General features: G+C 44.2%; 1 protein-coding gene and 1 long non-coding RNA gene across 2 annotated transcripts in view; both read right to left on the bottom strand.

Moving 5' to 3' along the window:
- AMOT (angiomotin) overlaps positions 1–6,433 on the bottom strand; it is a 46,696-nt gene extending 40,263 nt beyond the window's left edge. Inside the window, exon 1 of the mRNA XM_039247420.1 lies at positions 5,562–6,433. Coding sequence (XP_039103351.1) covers positions 5,562–6,433 — 872 coding nt within the window. The remainder of the gene's footprint in view (positions 1–5,561) is intronic.
- Positions 6,434–8,483: 2,050 nt separating this feature from the next.
- LOC120241981 lies at positions 8,484–23,465 on the bottom strand. The gene is made up of 3 exons (XR_005530999.1): positions 23,130–23,465; positions 14,927–14,999; positions 8,484–8,565 (listed from the first exon to the last, which is right to left on the bottom strand). It is a non-coding gene; the product is annotated as an uncharacterized LOC120241981 (long non-coding RNA).
- Between the last annotated feature and the right edge of the window lie 1,479 nt (positions 23,466–24,944).

The raw sequence follows: 24,944 nt of genomic DNA, 5'->3' as shown, positions 1-24,944 counted from the left end.
ACTGCTTACTAGCTGTGTAACCTTGCTCAAGTTACTTAATCTGCATGAGCCCGTTTTGTTCCTGAGGTCATGGATGAATTGCAAAAATACTGGGCTCTTCTCATTTTTTAGCTCAATAGGAATTACAAAGAGTCTCTTGTCTACCTCTCAGTGAGATAGGTTGGCCCTGTTAGGGATTTTACTTATGGGATATCCATTTAATCTTGGCATTAAATCGCATAAAATTCATGGGGGACCTGGGGCAAATCACCAGGAGCAATTAACCTTTAAAACTGGTATTCCAGATGCTAAAGCACACCCCTCTGACATACACTTCAGTTATCGTTATTGTTCATGTATCTATCCCTACAAGAGATCCTCACTGAGGGACCTGGGTGGCTCAGTCGGTTAAGCGTCAGACTCTTGGTTTCACCTCAGGTCATGACCTCACAGTTCGTGGGTATGAGGGCAGAGCCTGCTTGGGATTCTGTGTCTCCCTCTCTCTCTGCCTCTCCCCTGCTCAGTCTCACTCTCAAAATAAATAAACAAATTTTGAGAGAGAGAGAGAGAGAGAGATCGATCCTCACTGGAAGGGCTTTTGACTGCTGCAAAATCATTCCAAACACTTGCTAATGGATACCCAATAACCCAGATGCTCACCAGAACCCAGGCTCAACCCCTGAAGTCTGTATCTCAGCTCCATCAATGTCTCTGGTGCGCTGCCATTCTTCTGATTTCCTACATATGACACTATAAATAATTGCTAAATAGTGAAGAGGGCATGCGACCTATTTGTGGACAGAAGAATTCACAGAGTGCTCATGATTACGACTGGAAAGTTGCTACCGTCTATTACCTTTCTTTGGAAGTGCTCAAAACACTCATCCAATCAAAAACCTAAGAGCTATTTATAAATTTATTTGGGGAGGGGTCTTTCTCTATTTTCTGTAGTGTAGATCTTCAGTTTCTTTAGGGGTAAAGAGACTATGTGCTCTCCTTCCTCTGAGTAAGAGCCGTCACAATTTTTGTATCTCCCTGGAGTTAAAATATAATGTACTAGGAATTGTTGGGGCTTTTGGTTCTCCTGGGTAGAAAAGAGGGGCTTTCAATTTCATGTTCTCCAATCCAGCTCTCAGAATTTAAGGGAAAAAATGACCAAAGTAATCTTCATCCTTGTTGCCAAGATTTGGAAACCCCAGGCCTTGGGAGGTGTTCTCTTTTAAAGACTGAATGCCCAGTTTTGAAATGAGTTTCATCCTCCCAGTGCCTCTGGGCCCCATCAGTAGCCCAGGCCTCTCTCTCAAACAGATTGGCCATTGGCCTCCTTCCTGCTTGGGGGCTGAAAGGTCCCTCCATGCCCTGGACAGTACATGGCCTCCCAGGGGCCTCAGGAAGGAAGAGATCACAAGGTCTCTGGAAAGAGGTCTTTAGAGTCAGTTAAGCCCAGGACAGCAGTGGCTCTGGTGCTGACTCTGAGCTCTACTTAGAAATAACAGAGACATGGGGGCGCTGAGGGGCTCAGTCGGTTCAGCATCCGATGACTCTCGGTCTCTCGGCTCAGGTCATGATCTCACGGTTTGTGAGATCGAGCTGTGTGTCCATCTCCACGCTGACAGCACAGAGCCTGCTTGGGATTCTCTCTTTGCCCTTCCTGAGCTTGCTCTCGCTCTCTCTCTCTCTCTCTCTCTCAAAATAAATAAACATAAAAAAAATAAAGGATGGAGACAAGGTAGCTAGCCCTTGGGCTCCCCAGGCTGGAAAAGGAAGCAGATTTCAGTGCACCATGATGTTGGGAAAACCAGGCAGTCCGTCCTTGGCAGGTTTGCAAACATGAAGCAAGGCTTGGGCAGTCACAAAAGGAGAGGAAGCCCTCCAGCCAACGAACTCCATCTGGGCTCCAGCATCCACCCACCACAAAAAAAAAAAAAAAAAAAAAGAAAAAGAAAAAGAAAAAAAAAAGCAGGACTGTATGAACACTCCTGTGAAGCTCCTTCTGAGAGGAGACGGACGCATGACAGGGTGGGGGAGGGCTGGGGGGATGTCAGAGGAAGCAAAACGACACTCAAGATTAAATAATAAGAGTTCACAGTACTGCTAATATTACAGGTGGCAGCTGGGTGAGCGGCACACTCCCCAAGCGCTTCCACTGCACAGCAGTGCGAATCACTTCCCGCTGACATATTAACCAGGAACAACAAGTTGCCTGCAGACAATAGAATCACATGATCCCATGGAAAGCCCTGACCTGCCTCCCTGCCCCTTCCCTCCCTTCATCCTGCTCCTTCCCAAGACAACCTGGGCCCCTGGTGCTTGGTGGAAAAGGGGACATGGCAGGCACACGGGACAGAGACCAATGACCAAAATCAGCATCCTTCCCACCCCCCACCGCCCCAAGCCAGGGGTACTTTCTCCCAAAGACAGGTTGCGCTTGCGAGGCCACAAAGGGAAAGCAAAAGAGTATCCATTGAACTGACATAGCACCTTCCGCCCTCCCACCTCACTGGGAGCCCCCGCCCTCCTCAGTCACACACCCGCCTCCCCACACCCACACACTACACACTCCCTGCGCACACGTGTGCAAACCCACACATGCACACTCTCACCAGAGCGGGTGCCACCAACAACCTGGAACCCAATTTATTCTCCCCCACAGAAACTGTGCCTTTTTCCCAGGCTCTGTGAATCCCGGAGAGGGCTGAAGATTCTGGACTATTTCTCTTGCACAACCAGCCCTGCTCTGAACTACAGAGTTAGGTCACCCTCAGATTCCACTAAACAAGGATTTCAAGAAACCTCAGATCTGGGCATGATTTCAACAACTGAAAGGAGGTGGCTGCTTTACAAACAGAAAGGTTTTAATTTTTAAAGGCAGTTGATAAATGTATAAACCCCAGATGCAGAAAGGGCCCAGCACTTAGAAAGACAAAGATTCAGAAATCTTTTAATTCTTCAGATGGTTTGGCCTTGTTCCCCATCTGGAGTTCTGGGCATTCAGGATATTTATTTTTCAAGCGGGGAGGAGGGCAGAGAGAAGATGAAGCAATAAAAAAGATTGTTTATATCATTTTGCTCATTTTAACAGCAAATCTCTAGCACTTTCACTGCACCTCTAAAAGCACACAAAGGTTTTTGAACGGCAATTTGTTCAGAGAACCTGCTTTGTGTCCCGATCTGTAATTTATGGATTAAGAACTAAGAATTCCGTCTTCTAATTGGGGCTAGCAGCAGTTACTTGGAAAGGTACTCGCAAACTGTCTAGCAAGTTGGTTCAAGGAAATAAAGGAGGAAAAATGTGTCACCACCTAAAAGCAGCACATTTCTGGAAAGCAGATCAACTGCCTCCCCTTGCCAGTAATTTGTCAACAGGTGCCACTCCCTTACCACAAGCCCTGGAGACATTTTATTGCCAGAATTTGTCTGATGCAGACCCCAAACTCCACACAGAGCACCTTCCCATCAGGACCAGTTTAGGTTTGACTATTCACCAAGCATATGAAGTACCGTGTTCCTCTCCCATAGAGAGAAAAAAAAAAAAAAAAAAATATATATATATATATATATATATATATATTAGAGCAAACCTGCGTATTAAAATTCTGCTCAAAAGAGGGTAATCAGCATGGGCTCTACTGCTTTTGGGGATAGGTAGAAAGCCCACAGATAACACAGAAGGGAAGATATCTTCCTGTAACATATATGCAGCTAAATTTCTCTGGTGGTTTAATCAGTAAGGGAAGAAAAAAAAAATCCCTCTTTGGGCTCCTTATTATTTATTTAGGCAGATCAAAGGGCTTTTCCATCTAGCTTCAAACACTGTGGGAGTCATTTCAGATCACAAACAATACTGGTGAATGAGTTCTGAAAATAGCTTTCCTGGGAAGGCGGTCCTTGTGCTAAGCGGGGCTTTGGATTCTGCTCCACGCCCCAGCCAACACACTCCCCTCCCACAAGGCAACAGACGTCAGACCATCCACAGAAGGGACAGAGTCCCACAGGCTCTTCCATGCTGATGGGAAGAGCAAAACAACATCCCCCAGCTTCATTGACATTTTGCTGGCTTGGATGGGTTTCCACTAAGCTAAGCAGTCCAACTGACCAACCCCTCCCTGGGTCTTCCGTTTCATTGGGCAGATGGGGCTCTCATTTAAACCAGAAGGGCCCTGTCCGTTACCCCATTTCCTGTTCTAAGCCACTTATCAGAACTTAGGCTCCTGCCCTTTGAAAGCTGCACAGAGGAGGTTGAAAAAGGTTAGGAAATCAACCTGGGTTAAGGGGATAGAAAAATCCTACACTGGCCAAGTTATGGGTGGAGCCCAAAGTGAATTGCTTCTGGCTATAAAACAGGACCTGGAGGGGGAAAATGAAATACCAGGAAATGCCAGGTGCATTCTCTTACCTTCACCCTACTCCACCCCGACTGCCTTCTCTCCAGAGTCACCCAATGAACTTCAAGCCAAGTGGCTCTTTCCCAAATAAGTGAGAAGAAGACAGGAGGCCAAGAGTTAGACCGTAAAGAGATCATAGGCCTAATCTGGGAAGAGGCCTCCGCTAGGTCCAGGGACTTCAAGCCTCATGTTTACCCGTAATTATCCATGGTAACAGGACAGGGACACCACACATAACGGCCATCATTGTTGCCAGTGGTTGGAACCCTCCCTCTGCCCTGTATACCAAACTGCTGCTGATAGCAGACATCCCCCCACCCCCCCGCCCCGTAACAGTAGGAACAATGAACACAATCATGGAATCACGAGGTCTGGTTGATAAAGCAATGGGACTTCTGGCCTCTGAATAATTCAGAAGTATATTTATGAATATATGAAATAGTCTTCCTGAACTAATGACCAGTGGTAAAGAAGTCCTGGGAATATTACTCTTCCTGCATTTTAGCATCTGACCAAAACTTCTATGTGACATGATGTGAATTTAACTTAGACATTAAAAACGAGACATGCAGCTAAGAGACTCTCTACAGAAGAAAGATGGAGCAGTCCAGACTTGATGAACTGCAACGGAAGTACAAGGCAAGTAACATTCTGAACCTGCACATATATAGTTCCCCCTCCCCCAGAGTAATATCGAGGTGTTTGTTTAGTGTCCGAAAGAATTATAGTAATTCTTCAGAAAAATTCATTCCTAAAAATAAGTGATGAGACTTTTGTGGAGGGGAATAACTGAAAGTGATAGGATATTCCAGACTAAAGTCCAAGATAATTTGCTTCTGCTCCTCAAGGAAAGGCTTAACAACTCCCAAAAAGAGGAACATGGACCCTTCCTTCAAAATCCTGGGGAACAGGACAGAATATCTCTGTAGATATCAAGACTCACGTTCCTGCTCATCCACTAGGCAGCTGGGGCCATGCTCAACCTATAAAGTCAAGGGAATGTTAATACAGTACTAATTATGGCTGAAGAGACTAGAAATTCAGATGGGGAAGAAACTGACTAAGCCAGGGGCCAGCCATGCATTGCAGAGTTTGTGATACCAAACACCTGCCCATTCCTTCCCTTAAGATTCCCAACAAACAGCAGAAGCTGGTTGGGGATGATGCCAGGAAATGACAGAAAGGGAACTCTCTTACCTGGCTGCTCCATACTCAGGGGGGTGCTGATACCTCATCAGTTGCCCCTCTGTTCTCCCTGGCTGGTTCAGACGATGCTCACTATAGAAGTGCCCTGGCTCTTGGGGCTTGCACACTACAGACTGGGGTGGCATGCCCTTGAAGGGATATTCTGGTGGGGGGCCTCGGTGTTCCAGGCCCTTCAGGCTATGCTGGCTGGGAGGTGGCCCTTGGGCCTTGTAGAACTCACTGGAACTTGTGGGATTCTTGTAGAGGTCATTGGGTTGCGGTGGGGAGAGGGGAGCGCTGGTAACAGGTGGATGGGCCTTAACTCCACTGGTGGCCAGTGACATCTGCATTAGTCGTTCGCTCAAGGAGCGGACATGTCCTTGCTTAAGGTCTCTGAGTCCTTCATCCTGGTGCATCTTGCCAGGATTGAGCCGCTGAACTGACGGGCGTCCCTCGGTCCTCATCTTCTGGTTGGTGACTCCAGTGACATAGAAGGCAGCTCCAACACTGGCATGCTGTTGGCCCCGAAAGTACTGGGACTGCACCTTGGCTTCTTCATAGGTTGGGAGTTCTTCATTATTCTGCATTCGGGGGGAAAGCTGCTTCTCCATGATGATGTTTTCTGACTGGATTTCCTGACCCTGGGGTTCCTGTCGAGCAGCATGAGCCACAAGCTGTTGGTGGTGGTCTTGGGGACTCAACACATCATTCTGAGGGCCCGGGTTCCCACTGCTACTGGGGAAAGGAGGGCCATTCCCTGTGGCTTGCTGGTGTATGGCAAGCAGGTTGCGATTCTCATTAGGGTTGCCATAGCGGAGCTGCTCTTGTAGCAGACGCTGCAACACTGTGGTTCCTCCACTCGGCTGTTCTTCAGAATTTCTCATCTCTATTGCTGGTGGTGCCTTGTGAAGAGAGAGAGAAATTGGGCACCTGGGCTGCCCTTGACCTGGGAAGGGGAAACAGGAAGCTTAACACCCAGTTGATGGATAAATCATTCCTCTAAAGGGGAAGAATATGGGTATTTGGGGGTGAGGATTCCATTCCAGAGAGAATCTAGAATTAATAATAGGTTATTTGTTGGTGACTCCTGGCTCTAGCATTGACGTGATGAGGAACTTGGGGGCATAAGAGCTCACTGTTTCCTCTTTCATGTTTAGCATCGGTTAAATATCCAATCTTGACTTAATTCCTAAGAGAACTAGGGAACCCTGGAGCAGTCAGGTAGGGTGACCAGAGAGGGCAATTTCTAGGTCCTTACTCAGAAGATTCATCTCTCCATATTCTACTTAAATGAAAAATCCATCTATTATGGCTGTGGCACAGGGGGCAGGCCAATAGGGAGAATTTACCCCATAGACAGGATCTGTAAAACAGGCCAGCATGTGAAGGGAGCCACGAAATGCCAAATAAACAACTAAAATAAATGAAAGATGAAGAGAGTTTGGCTCGCACAGGATAAGAACGATCCCCTCTTGATGCAAATCGTTTTCTCTGATCTCTCATAAAACTCTGAAACATAGCTTTTTTTAAAAAAAATCCTTTTTGTATTGTCCATTTTGGATTCTCCTTGGCTTAATAAGAGAAGGGCTTGAGATAACTGATATTGACAAAGTTTCTCTTTCAGCCATCCAGGAATAGTCATTGAGATTTTTTTTTTCTGTTGTTGTTGGCTAGGGAAGAGCTTAAATGGGAAGCCCTCTTTCATTTGAAGTGTGCCTCTGACAGCATTTAGAAATTGAAAAATAAAAAGGTCATCCTTCTAGAAAGGGTATGATTACCATACCCCTCCCCTTCCACCACCACCACTAATTCTTCTCAAGGAAGAAATACGGGTTGAGTGAAACAGATATCAGTAGTAAGACGACTCAAGATTCAAATTCTAATCCTGATATGGATTTATAGAGTAACCTAAGCAATTGATTCTTCTTTTCTTGTCTTGTATTTTCCCACCTGAAAAACTAGTGCTGGTGACCTCTCTCCCCCTCTCTGTCTCCCCCTCTCTCTCTTTACCTGGTATAGTACACACACAAACTCATTAGAGGCTCATAAAAACCTTTGGAGAGAGTCTGTCATGTGAATACTGCAATCCAATATATTCAATAACGAAGGTTTTTCTCTAAGGGCCTTAAGCAGTGTTGGAGAATGGGCATGATGTCACACAAAAAGTCGCAGTAAAGGTCAACCTAAGCAGCCTCAGGTTCTTAGATGAGAACTCTGGAATCCTGGCTCCCAGGCTCTGATTTCTATGATATTAAACAGCCTCCAGTCTCACTGGAAACATGATCCCTTTCCTCCAGTCCTGCAGGGGATGACCAGAAGATGTGTGTGGTAGATAGAAAAAGGTCATCTTCTCTTCTTTTTTTTTTTTTTTTGTACTTCTTGCATGATTACTGCTACCTGGTTTCCAATTGTTCTAAGGAGCAGTTTGACCCCACAGTTAACCTCCCAAAGTCCCTTTTTAAATCCTAATAATCACATTCTTTGGGGAAGTGTACACCAAAGGGCTGAGCAACCTGCCCTTTCCCTCTTACCCAGTGACCATCTGGGACTCCTGTTTTTAAACTGTCAGACTGGGATTTTGTGATAGGCTGACAAGCGAAACATGTAAATCTCTTTTGGTGCCTTTAAACTGAAAAGATGACTCCCAAACTACTTTTCCTCTCTCAGAAGAAAAAAAAGGAAGTGGGATGGGAGCATGTATGGTTAAAACAAAATCACTTGCACACCTACCCTACAAAGCAGGGAAATTCAGAAATTGAGCTGCCCCAGACCCTCAAAGCACACCACCCCCTCCCATTCCACACCCACCCCACCCTGCACACACACAGACGCACGCACACACACACATACACACATATGGTCCATACCTATTTCTGCTTTCTTTTAGGCTTAAAGCCTTGATCAGGATAGGGAATTCTTGCTTATGAGCAGCTCCAGAAACCGCAACGGCAGATTCCCTCTCCCCTAACACACAGGTTCAGGGTAAGCGCCGCCAAGAGTCCAACCACTGGTCACTCTGAAATGTTCAGGAGGGGGAGGGAGGGAGAAATAAAAACGTCGTTTCTATTTTGCCACCAATGGCCAACAGTTAACCAAACCAGTCCTTCCAAGGGAATGACTTCTCCTCCCAGGTATTTGCCTTTCCTATGAGTGGCAGACCATTTCCATTAGGACGAAAAGAAACCTCGCTACCAGCACCTGTGTTCAGGCCAGCCAGTCTCCAGAGGATGCAAATATTCAGGTCCCAGACTGGCAAAGATTGCTCTGTTCTAGCCTCATGACCTCCAAAAGCGGCTGCTTCCATTCTGAGTTGGCATGGTGGGAAATGTCAAAAGGCATAACCAAGTGACCCTCAGGGTGAGACCTTGAAACTGCTATCAGTTTCAGGGCAGGTGAAAGGGGCCCGCTGCCTCACATCCCAGAAGGGGAGGCAGTCATCGGAAGGTAGGCTTTTGGTCAAATTAAAAAAAAAAAAGTAAAGAAAAAAAAAAGGATACTCAAGTTCCAAATTAAAAGCCACAGCCTCAGATAGGCAGAGGAAAACCAAAACTTCCTTTCAATCAAGTCATTAAGTATTTATTGCATACTGGCCATTCCAGACATTTGCCAGCCTCCTGCTAGACATAAGGAAGGGTACAAAAGATACACAACATATAGTTTCTGCCCTCACAGAGCTTACAATCTGATTGACGGTCCATCCATTCTTACTGGAGTAGCAAAGGTGATTGCTCTTCTCAGCACATAGTACCAACTCTTCTCCAAGGATAAAATGCCTCCACTTGCTTTCTCAGCATTTCCACTGCCCAGGAGCTCCCCGAAAGTAAACTACTAGACTCACATTAGGAAGACTAGATGCAAACACCCACCGGATAGGATTTGTGAAAGTCCTCATCCTGAATTACTGTGTTAACCCTCTGCAAAGCCCCGTAGGCCCATCCGAGATGGTTATAAAACTGAGGAGTTCGTGTTTATGTGAGATGCACATCATCCACATTCCTATTTTCTGTCCCAGCCTTGCCATGACTCATTTGTGTCACTTATAGGAAAGGCTTTAATCCATATCAGAGATGCCATTTGAGGAGCAAGGCAATGCAAAAAGGAAGCACACAAGCATCTCTGTATTTTGGGAGCCTGTCCAAAACATCCAAGTTTAAAAAAAAAATCCACAAAACCACACAGTGATTAATTTAACATTATTTCCTTGCAATGTTGCCAAAAATAAAGTGAAGAGATACAGAGTGAGCAAACACGGAAATTTGTCTTTCCATCTTGTTTTGGCCCAACATATAATTCCAATCATAAGCAAAATCATCTCCAATCTGCAAGGTAATTATTTTAGGATGTCTTCCCTAATTTCAAAGCAAAGGAACAACTTCTAATTGGAATCGAAGCTGGACTATTAACAGAGTGTGGTAAATAACCACCGTGCTTCTATTGTGCGATTCTGAACAAAGCAGTTGTCTTTTTTTTTTTTCCCCAACTGAAACATGCAGAAAACAGCCTGAGGCCTTTAAACTTGAGCCCCTGGCGAGAAACCACCATACAATTATTTTCCAGGGCTATTTAGATTCTTCATGCCAATTTTGACTGGTTTGTTCCTCATACCTAGCTTCTCACAAAGAAAACTTTACTTGTCCAAAATCTTACTCTCTTCCCTTAATTTTGTCCCCTCTCCTCCGTATCCTTTTCAAAACCCAATCACTTTATGTCAACCGGACACAGATTGTCCCTCCCCACCACCCCGCCCGCTGGCCTTTTTTGTTTCTGGTCTAAAAGAGGAAAAGAAATCAGCCTAAGAAAAGAGCTTTGCTGATTCCTCTCCAGTTTACGGATTTTTTTTTTTCTTCAGGAACTTAAGTTCATCTACATGTTTAGAGTCACAGAAGAAGGAAAACACTAGTCCATGTATTTACTAGCGAAAGGAAAGGAAAAGATTCCTTGTCTCATGCGCAAAAACTAAAGTAGTATGAAGTCTGCAACCTTCAATCTGCCCACACCTTCAATCACGCCACTGCCAGGGTTCTGACATCATCTTCAATCAATAAAATAACCTTGTTTCTCCTGGACAAACAGGCTGTCCCTGAGGACATTGATAGGGGAAGAAAGGATATCCATGGTTCTCTCTTTGAAAGTACAATTTGAATCTACATATTCAGCTCTTCTGTAATAACAACAGGGGAGCAGGGCCAAGCTAAATTCTTGGCCTCTCCCAGTATACCTCAATCAAACCCAGTTTTGGTTGAACCAGAACCCATTAGTGAGAGCCCAGATGTTTCTCAAGCCAAGTCCCAGAAAATCCACGCTACAAGGTGACCAGAGCAGACCAAATTCCTACCCTTCAAATAAGCTGTAAAATATACCTGTAAGATCTTTCTATCTCTTCTACCTCCTCTTCCTAGTCTTCCCCCCATCCTTACTCTGGCCAATCAAGATGAAGAGCGTAAGTCTGGGATACCTGTGTCTCTGCTAAATCTCGGTCAATTTGTTCCATATGATTTTACTTCCAGCTAAATGGAAAGGAGCCAGTTCAAAGCTTCCCCTATGTCTATGTATCTATGTGGATATATTTGTGCAGCACACACACACACACACACAACCTCACATACAAAGAGAGAGGCAAAATAGCCCCCTGAATTCTCTCATGTCCTCTCAGGTTGGTTGATGTTGTGTTCTAAAGAGTCCTAGAGAACACCTTTCCCAACAGTCTTGCAATCCAGGATACAAATTCCCTTCCTTTGGGAGGTAAGAAATAATAGTTCCTTTGCCGGTTACCCCTAACCTTTCAATGGATGACAGGCAGGCAGTATAAACACCATGGTTAAGAGCCTGGACCTAGATTCACACTGCTTAAGTTCAAATCCCAGATCTATGGGTTATTAACTGACCTCATATATTTCTCTGGACTTCCCCAAATCTTATTTCATTACCTGCAAGACAGGGATAACAGTGCTACTACCTCATAGAGCTATTATAAAGATTAAGGGAGGTAATCCATGTAAAGTACAAAACAGCCTGGGACATAGTAAAGGCTCAACAAAATCTGCCTCTTAATATTATTTCAAAGTGGTCTTTTTTTTTAGAAGACCACAGAAAGTTTATAAATTAAAGTTTTTGGTTGTCTTTAAAACTTTTATTTGCCACTTAGTCTTTGTGCATGCAAGGGTTCTTAGATCAGCAAAGGCCAAAACTAGAAAGACTCTTAGGAGACCATCTAGTGGTCCAAACCCCTCTTTCTGTATAATGAAGGTACTAGAGCTTGACAAGGTTCAGAGCCAGGGCCAGAATGCAGGTTTTATTACTCCTCAGGCAACAGTCCTTCCACTATAATATATTACCTAACATATTAGATTCTATGTAGAAGATGCTTAATAAATATTTATTAAATTGAATGGGCTCTGGTTTTAAGAGACTATAGACCTGGCTCAATACTACCACCAATTTTCAATTCCATCAGTAGTAAACTGTTAATGGCAGGAGGAAAAATTCAAAGAGGGAAGACAGATGTGTGTAGTTAGAAGTATGGCAGAAAGACCTTGCAAAGCCTTTCCTCTTTAGGCCAAGATTGGCAGGTGGGTCGGAATGTAACATGAACCTCCACTGATCAATATTTCCAGGCCTATGTTCTTGGTCTGGTCAATGCCATACCAACTTAGAATTTGGCCTCACTTTGAGTCTAGCGCTGGCTTAAGAAAAGGGTTTGAGCTGGCCCCACCTCTTTGCTTCTAGACCTACCTCTATTTAGATTATGTTGTAAGATTATTTTAGGAACCACAACAGGCCTTCCTTCGCATTTCCAAATCTTACTGACAATCAGTGTCAGTTATCTTGTGTTTGAGATGGTAACTCAAAGGTGTGGTCAACTGGGTCCCAGTTTTACTTCTGTACTCTAAAGCAATTAACTTGAACATATTCATAGGGAACAGGAGATGATTAACCCCGAAGTGCACATGAGCAGTGGCAAATTTAGGAACAAGAAGAATACTGTTGCCATCACCATGCCATCTCCTTCCACACACATCCATTCCATGGGAAAAGTAGAGCATGTCCTCACATCCCATATCTCCTTGCCTCAGAAAAGGGGTAAGTAGTCCATGAAACCAGACTGAGCATAAACTGAGAAAGGTTTAAAAATACACCTAGAAGCTGCCTACTTTACCAATTTCCTATCATCGGTGATATACTACTCATGTTTATTTTTGTTTTTAGTTTCTTTAAAAGTAATATAAACACAACATGCAAACACTTGTAACTAAGAGGAAGACATCACTCATACTCCCAGTACCTCGAACTAAACGTGGTTACCAACAGAGAATACTTCCTTTAGTTTTTTCTATGTGTGTTTGTGGTTTTACAAAGCCATGAAATATTAATGTACACAGACGTTCGGATCCTACATTTCACTTTATCATAACCACTTTCACCATGGTGTAGACTGCGGTATAGACTTCACAACATGAGTGTGTCAAGATTCACTTACCCAATTCTCCAATTGTTAAGACATTTAAGTGGCTCTCAGTTTTGTGCCACTCTAAATAATGTTACAAAAAACATCTTTGAGACTTGGCCTTTTCAATATTTTGGATTTGTTTCCTAATGAGAGACTCTCAGAAGTGAAATTAATGGGTCAAGGTACATGAATGTTTTTAGACAACCCACTACAAAAATGAAACTAGAAAACACCAAAGCCCCATGAAATCTCTCCTTCATTTAATGAAACTTTCTCCTCTCCCATTTTTCCACCAGGGCAGAGCAGGACTCCTGGGAGGGAAAGAAGCCAAGAGAAGCAGTGTAGTATCCCAGTGACTTGCGAAATGGCAGAGTGGAATGTGGGCTCCCCTGTGAAGCCAGCTTGCATGCACTTGCCCCAAATTGCCACCCGGCCAAGAAGCTAATTAGTAAAAGCATCAGGTGGGTGAGAACAGGTTCATGGCCTGTAATGGCTTATATCATGTTTCATTTTTGCCCTTGGAAAGATCTGACAGTCAGCTTGAAGACATTCAGTTCTAGTGACCCAGCCTGCTACATTTTGAGAATGTGTTAGTTTTTAGATACCAATCTTCAATATACTGTAAGGGCATTTTCTCTGTATAGAACTAAGTATACATGACCAAGGAGCCTATGTGTGTACCTCTATTTTCAGCCCCAGTTAAGGTGCCACATTTAAGGTCAGCTCTGTTTAATATTATATGACTAAGTGGCACCTGTCTTAGATGGTCAATGTGTTATAGACAGAGGTTTATTTGCAGACCCAACCATAAAAGTGATCCAGTTCTAAGCAGAGAAGGCAACAGGCCAGAGACGTCCTGCTTGGCAAGAGCCGGGACAACAGGCATTTCTTTCCTGGGCTGCTTAGTCAGAGCTCTCAGAAGAGGGTAGGTCCTCTTTCCACCTTCTCCTTGAAGGTTTTTCTCTAATCCTTCTCGATCTTCCCTCCCCTCCCACTGCTCAATATGGAAAATTAATTCTTTTCCCTTGGTATTGCCACTGGACTTTTAACACATCTCTATCGCAGCGCGACCACACCATATTTTCCAAATTTATTGAGCATTTACTGTAGCCAGGCAATGGATAGGTCCTAGAGTGGATAAAAAAAGAAATAAACCAGAGTCCAGTTGAGCAGAGGGGACACAATACAATGGGAAACACAGAGGACCCTGCAAAAACATCTGGGCCACCTGAGCAAAGCTTCTCAGAGGAAAAGATCAATGAGCTAAAGATGAGACATCTGATAACCAGTTTGATACTGGGGAAGTTGGAAAAGGAGGAGCCAAAGATAGGCTGAGATATATCTTTGGGAGTCATTAGCATATGGATAACAGGTAAGGTCAAAGAATGGGCTGGAACGTGTAGGGCAGAAGCAGAGCAGAACCAAGGATGAAATTAAGGATGGACCCTTGAACCGATCATTCAAGTGTCAGGTACTTTGCACATGTGGTAGTGAGACAGAAATTTCTTTATTTACCACACGGTAAATACCCCACCCCATACCCATACCTTCAATCTAGATGTTGGAGTACATGCTTCAGGTACAGAAGTCCCCAGTTGCAATGCAGAGAAAGAAAAAGAGAAACAGAGGGAGAGAGACAGAGACAGAGAGAGAGAGACAGAGAGAAAGTTAATTTTGTCTTTTAAGCTTCTAAGTAGCAAGGCAGAAATTGGAAGTTGCTAGAATGCAAGATATTAGAGGTTATGGACTGGGTGCATGATCTTCCTCCGTATCCTTCCCAACACCAAAAACGTGAACTAGCACATAAAATATGCAGAAGAGTTGCATACTGCATGTTGAGTAAATCACAACTTCCCAAAAACTTTGCTAGAGGCAACAGAAAGATGACAAGGAGTGAAAGAGAGAAAACCAAGAACAATAATTCTGTTACCTTTAGTATCTTAGCCTTTCTTCCAAGGAGAGAAAGCCTCTTTCCCTTCTGCTATTTGTCCTTCTCAGCAGCTCTGTGAGGAAATAAAGGCAGATGTGATTAATTCCATTTTACAACTGGAGAATCTTAAATCCAGAACAGACAGCTCATGATAACTAAGTTGACCAAGGTTTCACTGTGGCTTACTGGTGGGGCCAGGATCAGAACCCAGGTCTTGTGACTTCCCGCCCTATACTGGGTTACTAGACACAGACCTCTATGGAATGGACTCTCCAGGGTTTGTTTTTTTAAATGTTTATTTATTTATTTTGACAGCGGGGAGGGGCAGAGAGAGAGAAAGAGAGAGAGAATCCCAAGCAACCTCTGTGCTGTCAGCGCAGAGCCCAATGCAGGGCTCAAACTCATGAACCATGACATCAAGACCTGAGGAGCAATCGAGTCGCTCACTCAACTAATGGAGCCACCCAGGTGCCCCGACTCTCCAGTTTTTAAGAGGACGGTTCAGAAGAGAAATACGTTAGGAAAGTGAAATTCTCTCAGAACTCTTAACAGTATCTTGAGCAAGCCAGTGCACTGCACCTATAAGAAAATATCTAAGACATTTCCCCATATCAACACTGGAGCGGTTAAATGGAATTTGCAGGGGTGCTGCCCTAACATCATTGGGAGTTCCCTGTTCTGCTGTACCCCTTTTAAGGGAGCCCCATCTGCCTTCAGTCTGGTTTTTGTGTCTGACTGGGGCTCAGGTGCTGACTGCAGGTGTGGCATCCAGCAGGTGCATGGACAGGAGCCAGAGTTTCATATCTTCATACCAAAGGGCCTGAGTCACTCCCCAAAGGCAGCCCCTCCTCCTCATGCTGATTGCAGGGCCCGAGAACCTGTCTTGACTGAATGGCCACTGCAAAAGTAAATCTAGACTCTGCCTTCCCAGGAAGGCCTAGGGTGAAATCAGTTAAAGTGCAAATCAGAGAACCCAGCCAACTTTCCTACTCTCGGAAACTAGTGTAGGCATATGCTGTGGGCATAGCGTAACAGCATCAGGGAGTATACATACAGCACGTCTGTCCCCTACTAGTTACGGGGAACAGGGAGGACCACAGCAGACCCATGTTACATATTTAGCTACAGAGTTCTTATGCTACTGCAAATGGCCCTGAAACCTCATGAATGAGTATTCAGTCCGCTAAAAAAGAGTACAGGAGAAAGAACCCGCCAGGAACCCTGCCCTCCGGAGCCCATCGTGACCACGCTCCTTCAGGCTGCCAGGAGACAACCACTTAGCCTAGTCACACAAAGTACCAGATCAGAATAGTCATTGCATTGCCCTCAAGGAAGCCTAACTGAGAGCCTGAGGCAGACAGAATGCTCCCGGGGGTAGAGGGAGTCATCCAAACTTTCTTAGCTCCAAAAATTGCATTAAAAAATCGGGGCACCTGGGTGGCTCAGTTGGTTAAGCGTCCGACTTCAGCTCAGGTCATGATCTCACGGTCTGTGGGTTCGAGCCGCACGTCGGGCTCTGTGCTGACAGCTCAAAGCCTGGAGCCTGCTTCAGATTCTGTGTCTCCCTCTCTCTCTGCCCCTCGCCCGCTCACTCTCACTCTGTCTCTCAAAATAAAGACATAAAAAAATTTTTTTAATAAATTAAAAAAATCAATTTGCCTCCCCCTTCCCCCCTCACACACAGCAAAGAGAAATGAATTGCAGACAAAACCCACAAATGTTACCTTAATAAAATGGCTTATTGTCATTCACCGTATTTCTCCAATTCATATGGGAAACTCAGATTAATAAGCTTTGGTTTATAGCCCGTGATCCAAAATGTAAAACTGGTTACTAAACTAAAATGTGATCACTGTATATAAACAGAGTGAGACAAAAATCTGAACTGAAAACCTAAATGTAATAAAGTGGAAATTAGATTTCTTCAAAATAGGCTATCTAAATAATTTTCCCCATCTGTGATTTTTATCTTAGTTTGCTATCACATGGAAAGAAGTGCCATTAATTCAATGTGAATCCTGCCCCTTGAAAACAACCAAAATGAGTAAGTGATGTACTAATTATAATTAGCTTCCTAATGGGGAAGGTTTTAATTGAACTATTCTATAACAACCTTCATCAAAGTTTCCAGGGCAACTTTGTAAAAGGATGTCAAACCTGGCCCATATTTTTATCTCCTTAAAAATAATTCTCGATGCACAGAAACACAGAAAGCTTATTTCTCTTCAATGCTGTTAACACTCAGGCCACTACATTTTCTGATGTCAGCAATCCCCTTCCCACAAATATTCCAAGTATGCACCACCGTCATTCTCCTTTCAATTATGTGGTTTCTCTGCTCCTTTACTGATTGAGTCCAGGCCTCTCGGATAATGAGAAGCATGTGCAGGGAAAATATGCTCTTAAAAAACACATACATCAGTTCCATCTACATTACGAAGGGGGGGATCATTTGTCCATATCAAAAGGATCAGAATGTGAGGTTTGCTATGGAATACATAAAGGAAAAATACATCAGCACCAGTGCCTAAAGTTGGGGGGCAGTTATGGTGATCTGAAGCAACACCAATAAGAATAAGGGAGACCCCTCCAAATCCACCCTTTCTAGCTTGGCCACATTTATATTTAATGTTATCTTAATGTTGCTTTGGGGGGTATTTGAGTTCTGACATACACATGGAAATGAGCCACGAATTGTACAGCAAGCATAAATATTCCATCATTAATAAAAACCAGCTGTGTATAAAACACTACAATGGCTGGGTTTCAGTTACTGGCTATCATCAGTATGTGTCACAAGCAAATATTACTCAAAACTTTCTCCCTTAAAACACACATACATAGACACACTCACACACACAGACACACGCCGAAATTTGTTTTACTCTTTTAATCTTTTGGAAGAGCTTTGAAGAACTCACTGATCTCTATGGCACATTTCAACTGATGTCTCTTTTTGAAGGTATTTTTCATCACCTTGCAAGATGCTAGAGTCCTCTTACTCGAACTTCAACTCACCCCATGGAAGGAAAATGTTTTAATTTTTAAAAAAAAATAAGCCATGAAGGTCCATAATATAAACGTCGGGATGATCAATTATAGTCAGTAAGGCACTGGGGCACCAAAGGGCACTGTAAGTTATAAGAGCAAAGCTCATTAAAAGTGAACACCTGCTCAGGACCTTATAATAAGCCTGCTCTGCCATCATGCAAACACCTTTCATCCAATGACCTCAAAGCATGTGTCCAATATGAAGCATGCCTAAACACCTCTGTGAGGTATTAATATCCCTGCTTCCCAGAAGGGTAACTGAAGCTCAGAGCAGCTAATTCATTTACCCTTGGTCACATGACAAGTCAGAGATGGTTGGGCACAGAAACCCGCATCCTGGCTTCAAGTCACAGAGTCTAATGTTATTTCATGGAGTTGGGGCAATAATGAAAGTGACTTTACAAATGTCGAGGACAGCCTATAGAGTTGAAAAAAAGTAGATTTTCAAAAATTATCTTATGAGATATTAGCAAATATATCCATCTGCATTTTCCCCCATGAATATATAGCATTTAAAAAGTACTTAATTTGGAACTAAGTACTAAAAACCCATATTTCCCTTTCCTATTCTGGTTAAAGGTATTTTATCTAATTTCTGATGAGCCACCAGTTTCCAGGAATGAATTCATCCAAAATGGAGATCATATGTATATTATGCCTTCTCTATGAAAAGAAAGTTAAAGGACTACGTAACTGAGCTTTCTCTATACAGTGAAGACCTCAAGTGAAGAACCCATTATGTGCGGGTCATCCTGCAACACCTACATGGCTTTAATTGTTTCGAATCCTTAGTTTCCTTACTATTTTTCTAGTCTAATTTAAACATATTATTTTCAAAGCTATGAAACAAAACATTTGTGCCTTTCTGCTTTTCCTTTCTTATTGGGGAAATTTTATAGTCTATCCAAATTTGTACTCTCTTGATGGTATATCATGATACAGTGATTTAAGAACTCATTACTAATGATTTAGACAAAGTAAACAGTGAACCTTAGTTTTCTTTTCTCTTAAGAAAGTGGGGAGGGGTAACAGGAGGTCAACGGAGTAGAGTTAACAGCCTTGGTAGATACACAAACACCCCTAATTCACAGAAAGGTTTCGGGATTACTTATTAAATCTGTTAGTCTCTCCTGGCATTTCGAGGAACAAACATACATGATTCTTCGTGTGTACTCAGTCAGGTTCTGAATTCATTCTTCCACACAGGTTTACAAAACTAAGTCTTAGGTGGGCTTTTATTTAAAAGAAACTTTGTAAATTTCTATGACCCCCTCCCTCAACACCTATGTAAAATTCATGTTAAGAACAGAAACAAGGGCTTGAAAGGAACTAGGAAAAATCAAAGCCGGTGATCTGGTAGGATGATAGGATTCTTGATGAATTTTTGGGCAGGATCTTAGCTTTTTAATTTGATATGTTGTTAAAATACAAAACACAATGCATTTATATTGATATATGCTTGGAGGCTTTTTTTTTTTTTTTTTTACATCCAGACGACTACATGATTGTATTTCTAACAACTGCTCTCCACCTCATTCTGGTACGAATCATTCACACTCACATCCCAAGTAGTGGTCTAGAAAGGGAACCATAAACTTTTCAGAACCAGCTCTCAAAATCACCCCGTCCAGCTCCTCACAATGTACAGAGGAGGAATTGCCAAGGGCAGTAAACTGAGTTAGAGATGGGCCTAGAGCCCACATCCCATGCACCAAGAGGCTCACTAGGAAAGCTTATTGTAGATTATTCGATGAAAAATGGCATCAGTTGCTGTCATTTACCAGAAGCAATTTTTTGGACCCTTAGGTTATTCAAATACAATAACCAGAATTAAATTTCTTTACGAACATGGGGTAGAGAGTCCTATCCTTAGACTTAGCAATATCTGTGAAGTCTGATTTATTTCCAGAAGGTCATACTACCTCCCATCTACAAGTGGTTGTAGGCTGGAGCTAAACATGGCCAGCATTATTATAAGCCAGAATGATTTAGAAAATTAACTCCATCCCATATAACAAAAAGATTTCAGAGTCCAAATAATCGCCTCACTTAATTCAAGCTATAATCGTTACAACAAAATTCAAATGTCTTCCTTTATGCAATACAGACGTTTCTGAGAAGGCCCCCATTATAGTGAAGTTTTATATATCAAGTCATAACTCAAAGGCACTAACTAGGAAAGCTACTTCTTTCAAAGAAACCTGTAGTGGGTTCTTTTATAAAGCAAATGACCTCTTATTTTCCTTTTTTTTTTTTCAGTTCAGATTTTGTGTGTTGTGTGTGGAAGGGGAAACTTCCCTCCCTTCTCTGAGTTAAAAGGGGTCAGAAGCCCACCATGGAAAAGTGCAGTGCAGTATGCGCCGCCTGTTTAATGCCCCCTTAGTTCCTAGGACCAAATTCTAACCTTTGACTTGGGGGTGGAACCCTAGATTTTGGACCAAAGTCCACAAAAGGCAGCAAGGAACGAAGAAGTAAGCAAGACCAAAGACAACACGTCATAGAAAACCACCAACAAAAATTCCTGGGGACAGGAAATCAATGGAGCACAATTCTGAACAAATTGGTTTAGTCCCAAGCTAATTAACTTGTCAAGCAGATCTCTAAACCCACTGAATCCATGGGGGAAAGAGGTGATGTAATAGGAGATTTGGGAACATTTACCCATTTACCATCCTAAAAGGCTCCGCCACGACCACACACACCTCTCTCCACCCTTTTCAGTGGGTTTTAGCTGCACTTAATGGGTGCAAAGGACAGTTTCTTCCAGACAGTCCCTAAGAATAGACTGTTCTCATGCATTCCAAATGCTCAGTCTCCATGGAAGAGGCTACCTGGTCACAAGCATTTCCCAAGAGCGAATATATCCTCTACTTCTCCTTGCTGATAACATCCCCTCCACTCCAACAAAACAAAACAACTTATAACCATCCTGAGAACTTTGGGGGACTTTTTGGAGGGAAAGGAAAAGAAACCTTAAGAGGGGAGTAGGAGAGTGTGAGAAACTCCTCTTGTTTCCAAATGGAAAAGGCCTTAAAAAGCTGGATCAAAGGAAGAAAGGGGGGGGTGGGGGAGACAGGCTGCTTAATTACAAAGACACCCTTTTAAAGAAGGCACAGGCCCTGGGAGAGTGTTCCTAGGAGAGGCATAGAAGCAGATGTACCCTCTTAGAATTCTGGCACTCAATGGGACCCCAAGGTCATAGCATCCATCCCTCTGTGTTCTGAATAGACTCCTCTTAAGGCATTCTAGAAAGCGTCTGATTTGCTCTTTACAAAACTTCAGAAAAAGCAAGTCCACAAAATGCCATGGCTATGCATTAGTCTAATAATCCCTCCTTCACCAACCAGAAATGAGCTTTCAGTTTCCAAATCCAAAATGGTATCGAATATGAATTTTTAAATTTCCTTCTGAAACCTTTTAAATTGGTAAACAGATCCTCAACTTTCACATAAAACTAACTACATACAAGCATGGTCAGAGGTTTACTTCATATCTAGCCATGAAGTTAGAAAAAGCACTTTTAATTTTATGGAGCCGCAGACTTTTCCAAAGAAAGAAGTATCTTAAAATGAAGTATGATGTAGTGCCAGAAAGTGTCTGTAAATGACACCGGATAAACCCATACAGAATAACTGGAACCTGAGTTATCATCTGTAAATAGACGCAACTACTCTACAACCACCTGGCTATTAAAATGTCCCAGGCCAGTTATAAAATGCAGTTTGGTCAGGCCAACTTTTCCCTCCCAGCTGATCTGAAAGATGATAGCCTTTAAAATTGTCGCCCTGTAACGTTCCTTCTCTCCCTTCCTGCTTTCCTTTTGCCCATTAAAATCAACCAACACAAGTATTTTAAAATGTAAGTAAATAATTTGTTCGTGAATAAGCAATGGATTGGTGACATCTTGGTTAACATCTTGGTGGTCTTTGAATGCCACCATTCTTAAAAGTTTGCCATGCTTGTCCAATTGGTGATAGGTGGGAGACGGGTGAAAATTTACCCTGCATCCAAAATGGTATTTCAAAGTATTCTTAGCTATTAAATGAGAATGTTGAAAGGTCTAACTGAGAAGGCTTCACAAAGGCTGGCCTGGGAAAGGATGTTTCACAAAACCTTGTTCAAGGAGACTTAAATAACCTTAGCCCTCCATTATTGAAGATTATGGTGACTAATTATCTTCCTCTCTGAATGGGAGAAGAGGGTTATATTCAAAAAAGTTTTAAATGCCTCCCAACTTCCACTCTTAATGCGGTGGTCCGGAGCAGCAGGAGGACATAGGAGAACTAAATTAGACACTCCAAAGTGTTCTACAATTCTTTCTAAAATACATGTGAGAGATTGAAAATGCTGTTTCTCACAAAGGGTTCCTTTACTCTCATTTAATGGTATTTCGTCCTTTGCTGCAAATTATCATTGTACTATCATTAGTGGCGATTTACCAGACTACAAAGACTGTCACTTTCCCTCTCCCTTTTCCTTTTCTTTGTTTTCACATATCAATAAATCCTTCTTGCTGTTGAAGTGCCAATGTACAGTGACCAAGGCTTGGGACCCTCAAGGCACCTGCATGATCCTGAAGAACGTATTACTAACATCTATAAAGCAGATAACGCGCAATCCCCTCCTCACCACCAAACACATACACACACACACGTATATCAAAAGGAGTATAGCATTGTAGATTACTCCCAGACTTTAAGACTTCAAGAACTCACAGCCCCCGGGGGAGGGGAGTGTGAGCCCCCACCCCAACTCTAAACATCTAGGAGGAACGCATCTGCATCTAGCAATCTGAGATAAACGCCTGTAGACATTCCTTCTGAGGTAAATGTTGACCTGAAGTTCCTTCCCTTTTTTTGTGCTTAATTACCTAGATACCTAGAAGCACCCCAGGAGCAAAGGAAATAAAAGTACCATCGAGTAGTGGTACCCACTAGCATCTCCGTAGGACGAGAAAGGAGCGCACACTCTTTAACCGATCTGAGTTGCTGCTCATCCTGGAAAACTCAAGGCCAGCTGCAAAGAAAGTAGAACACCCGGGCATCCCCACACGCATCTAGATCGACTCACTCACGCCGAGGGCACGATCAAGTTCAAGCCACCATGGATTCCTGCCCCAGTTCCCCGCGAAAAGTAACCATGCGTCTCCTACCCCTGAAGGCACCGAAGACAAGGTGACGACTCTCTGCTCGCTCAAGTGGCTTCGGTCCCGGGCCGGAGGCCAGGGATGGTCAGGGGGAAGCCCCAACTCCCGCCTGGTCCCCTCCTCGCTGCTCTGTCCGGGCTCTCCTTGGTGGCAGTGGACAGGCAGGATACCGGGCCGGAGGGTGGAGCAGCGGATGGTCGGAGGCAAGACAGACTGGAGGTGGGGGTGGAGGGGCGGTGAGAACTAAGAGAAGATGAGGCGAAAGAGAGCGGAGATGGAAGAATAAATCAGGGGGTCTACCAGCTTGGGCAGGCAGAAAGCTCCTCGGAAGGAAGGGGCGTGACTGCGATGAAGGCAGCTCCTGGGCAAAGGATGAGAGGTAGGGGAGGGGGACGAATGGGTGGCTTTTCTTCTTGCGGTGAGCGGCTAGGACCGCCCAGGAGCGGGGGGTGGACTAGAGAGAGGGGCGGAGTAGTGGGCGGGGAAAGAAGGGAGGGAGACGGCCAGGACCCCGGGGGGGGGGGGGGTCGGTGGGGTGGAACGGAGGGGCGGAAGAGAGGCGGGGCTTGGGGGCGGGGAAGTTTCAAACAATTGAACGGCGGGGTCCGGCCACTCCGGCGAAAGCGGGGGGATCCTAGCTCTACTCTTACGCGCTTACTGTAGTTCTGCAGCTACTCAAGAAATGGCTGGGAGGAAGGAAAGGGTTCTGCAAAGACTACAATAATAGTGTACAACACCAACGGAGCGGAGTCGCGTGGGGGAGCCAGTGCTGCTACCCGCCCCACAGCAGGAGGAAGAAGCACAAATAATAGAAATGCTGAAAAGCAGCTTCTCGCAGTCGACTCGAAATAACGGAGGAAGGCGCAGCGCTCCTTCGTTTCCCTTCCCCTCTTGCTTCCTATTATCAGCAGGCCCCCACCCAAGTCCCAGCTCTGTGCGACATCCTTCTTTCTTCCTCCACTCCCCCCAGCCTCCCCCATCCTACCCCACCCCCGCCCCCCTTCCCTTTGGCGGGCTGCGCTGGCGGCCGGGATGGCGTGGGCGGAGCTCCGCAGAGTCTCCGCCTCTTGGGCGGGCTGGGAGGGCCGGCCTGGGTGGAGCAGGCCGCAAAGAGTAAGTCCCACCCACCATTCTATTGCGGCTACCGGTTGGCGAATCCCGGCCTAGGATTCACTCGGGATTGGTCACTTGCGTCGTCCATCTGATCTTTTTGTCCCACCCGCCCTTAAAATTAATAAAACTAAACAAGAGACCATTGTCTAGCTCTCCGTTCTCCCCCAGCTATTGCTGAGAAAAGAAAGAGACACTTGGTTTCTCAGTCTCTTTAGAGAGTGGGACAGTGTGTCCGGTGGCTCCCGTACACCTTTGTGGCACTGTCCGTCCCTCTGGGAATAGGTAGCTTTTCTTCCCCCTTAATTCATTAAGCCAGGAGGGGGGAAAAGTACCTGAAGTGTCAATGTGACACATTTCCGGGCTGCGAAAAAATGATGGTGCCTGAGAACACAGAGGGTTGAAAACAGCATCCGGGGGACACTGAAAATCTACCGTTTTACGTCTGGGAAACAAAAGCACGAAGAAACAGCAGTGTACGGGTAGCAGAAATACATGGAATTTGGAACTAAAGGAAGAACTCCTTTTGGACTGTTGCACTCACCAGGTAGTTGTGCCACTATTAAGTCGCTTAACTTCACTGAACCTTAATCTTTCTATCTGTGAAGAACGGCTGTAAGACACACCCTATTAACTTAGTGACACTGGCATATGAAAATAAAAATGAGTGATGTGTATAAACTCTGTAAACCACAGATCACTCCACACATG

The sequence above is a fragment of the Hyaena hyaena genome, unplaced genomic scaffold (assembly GCF_003009895.1).
Source record: "Hyaena hyaena isolate Hyena2069 unplaced genomic scaffold, ASM300989v1 scaffold_297, whole genome shotgun sequence".
NCBI lineage: Eukaryota > Metazoa > Chordata > Mammalia > Carnivora > Hyaenidae > Hyaena > Hyaena hyaena.
Note: the sequence above shows the minus strand (reverse complement) of the source record. Positions and strands in the feature narration are given on the sequence as shown.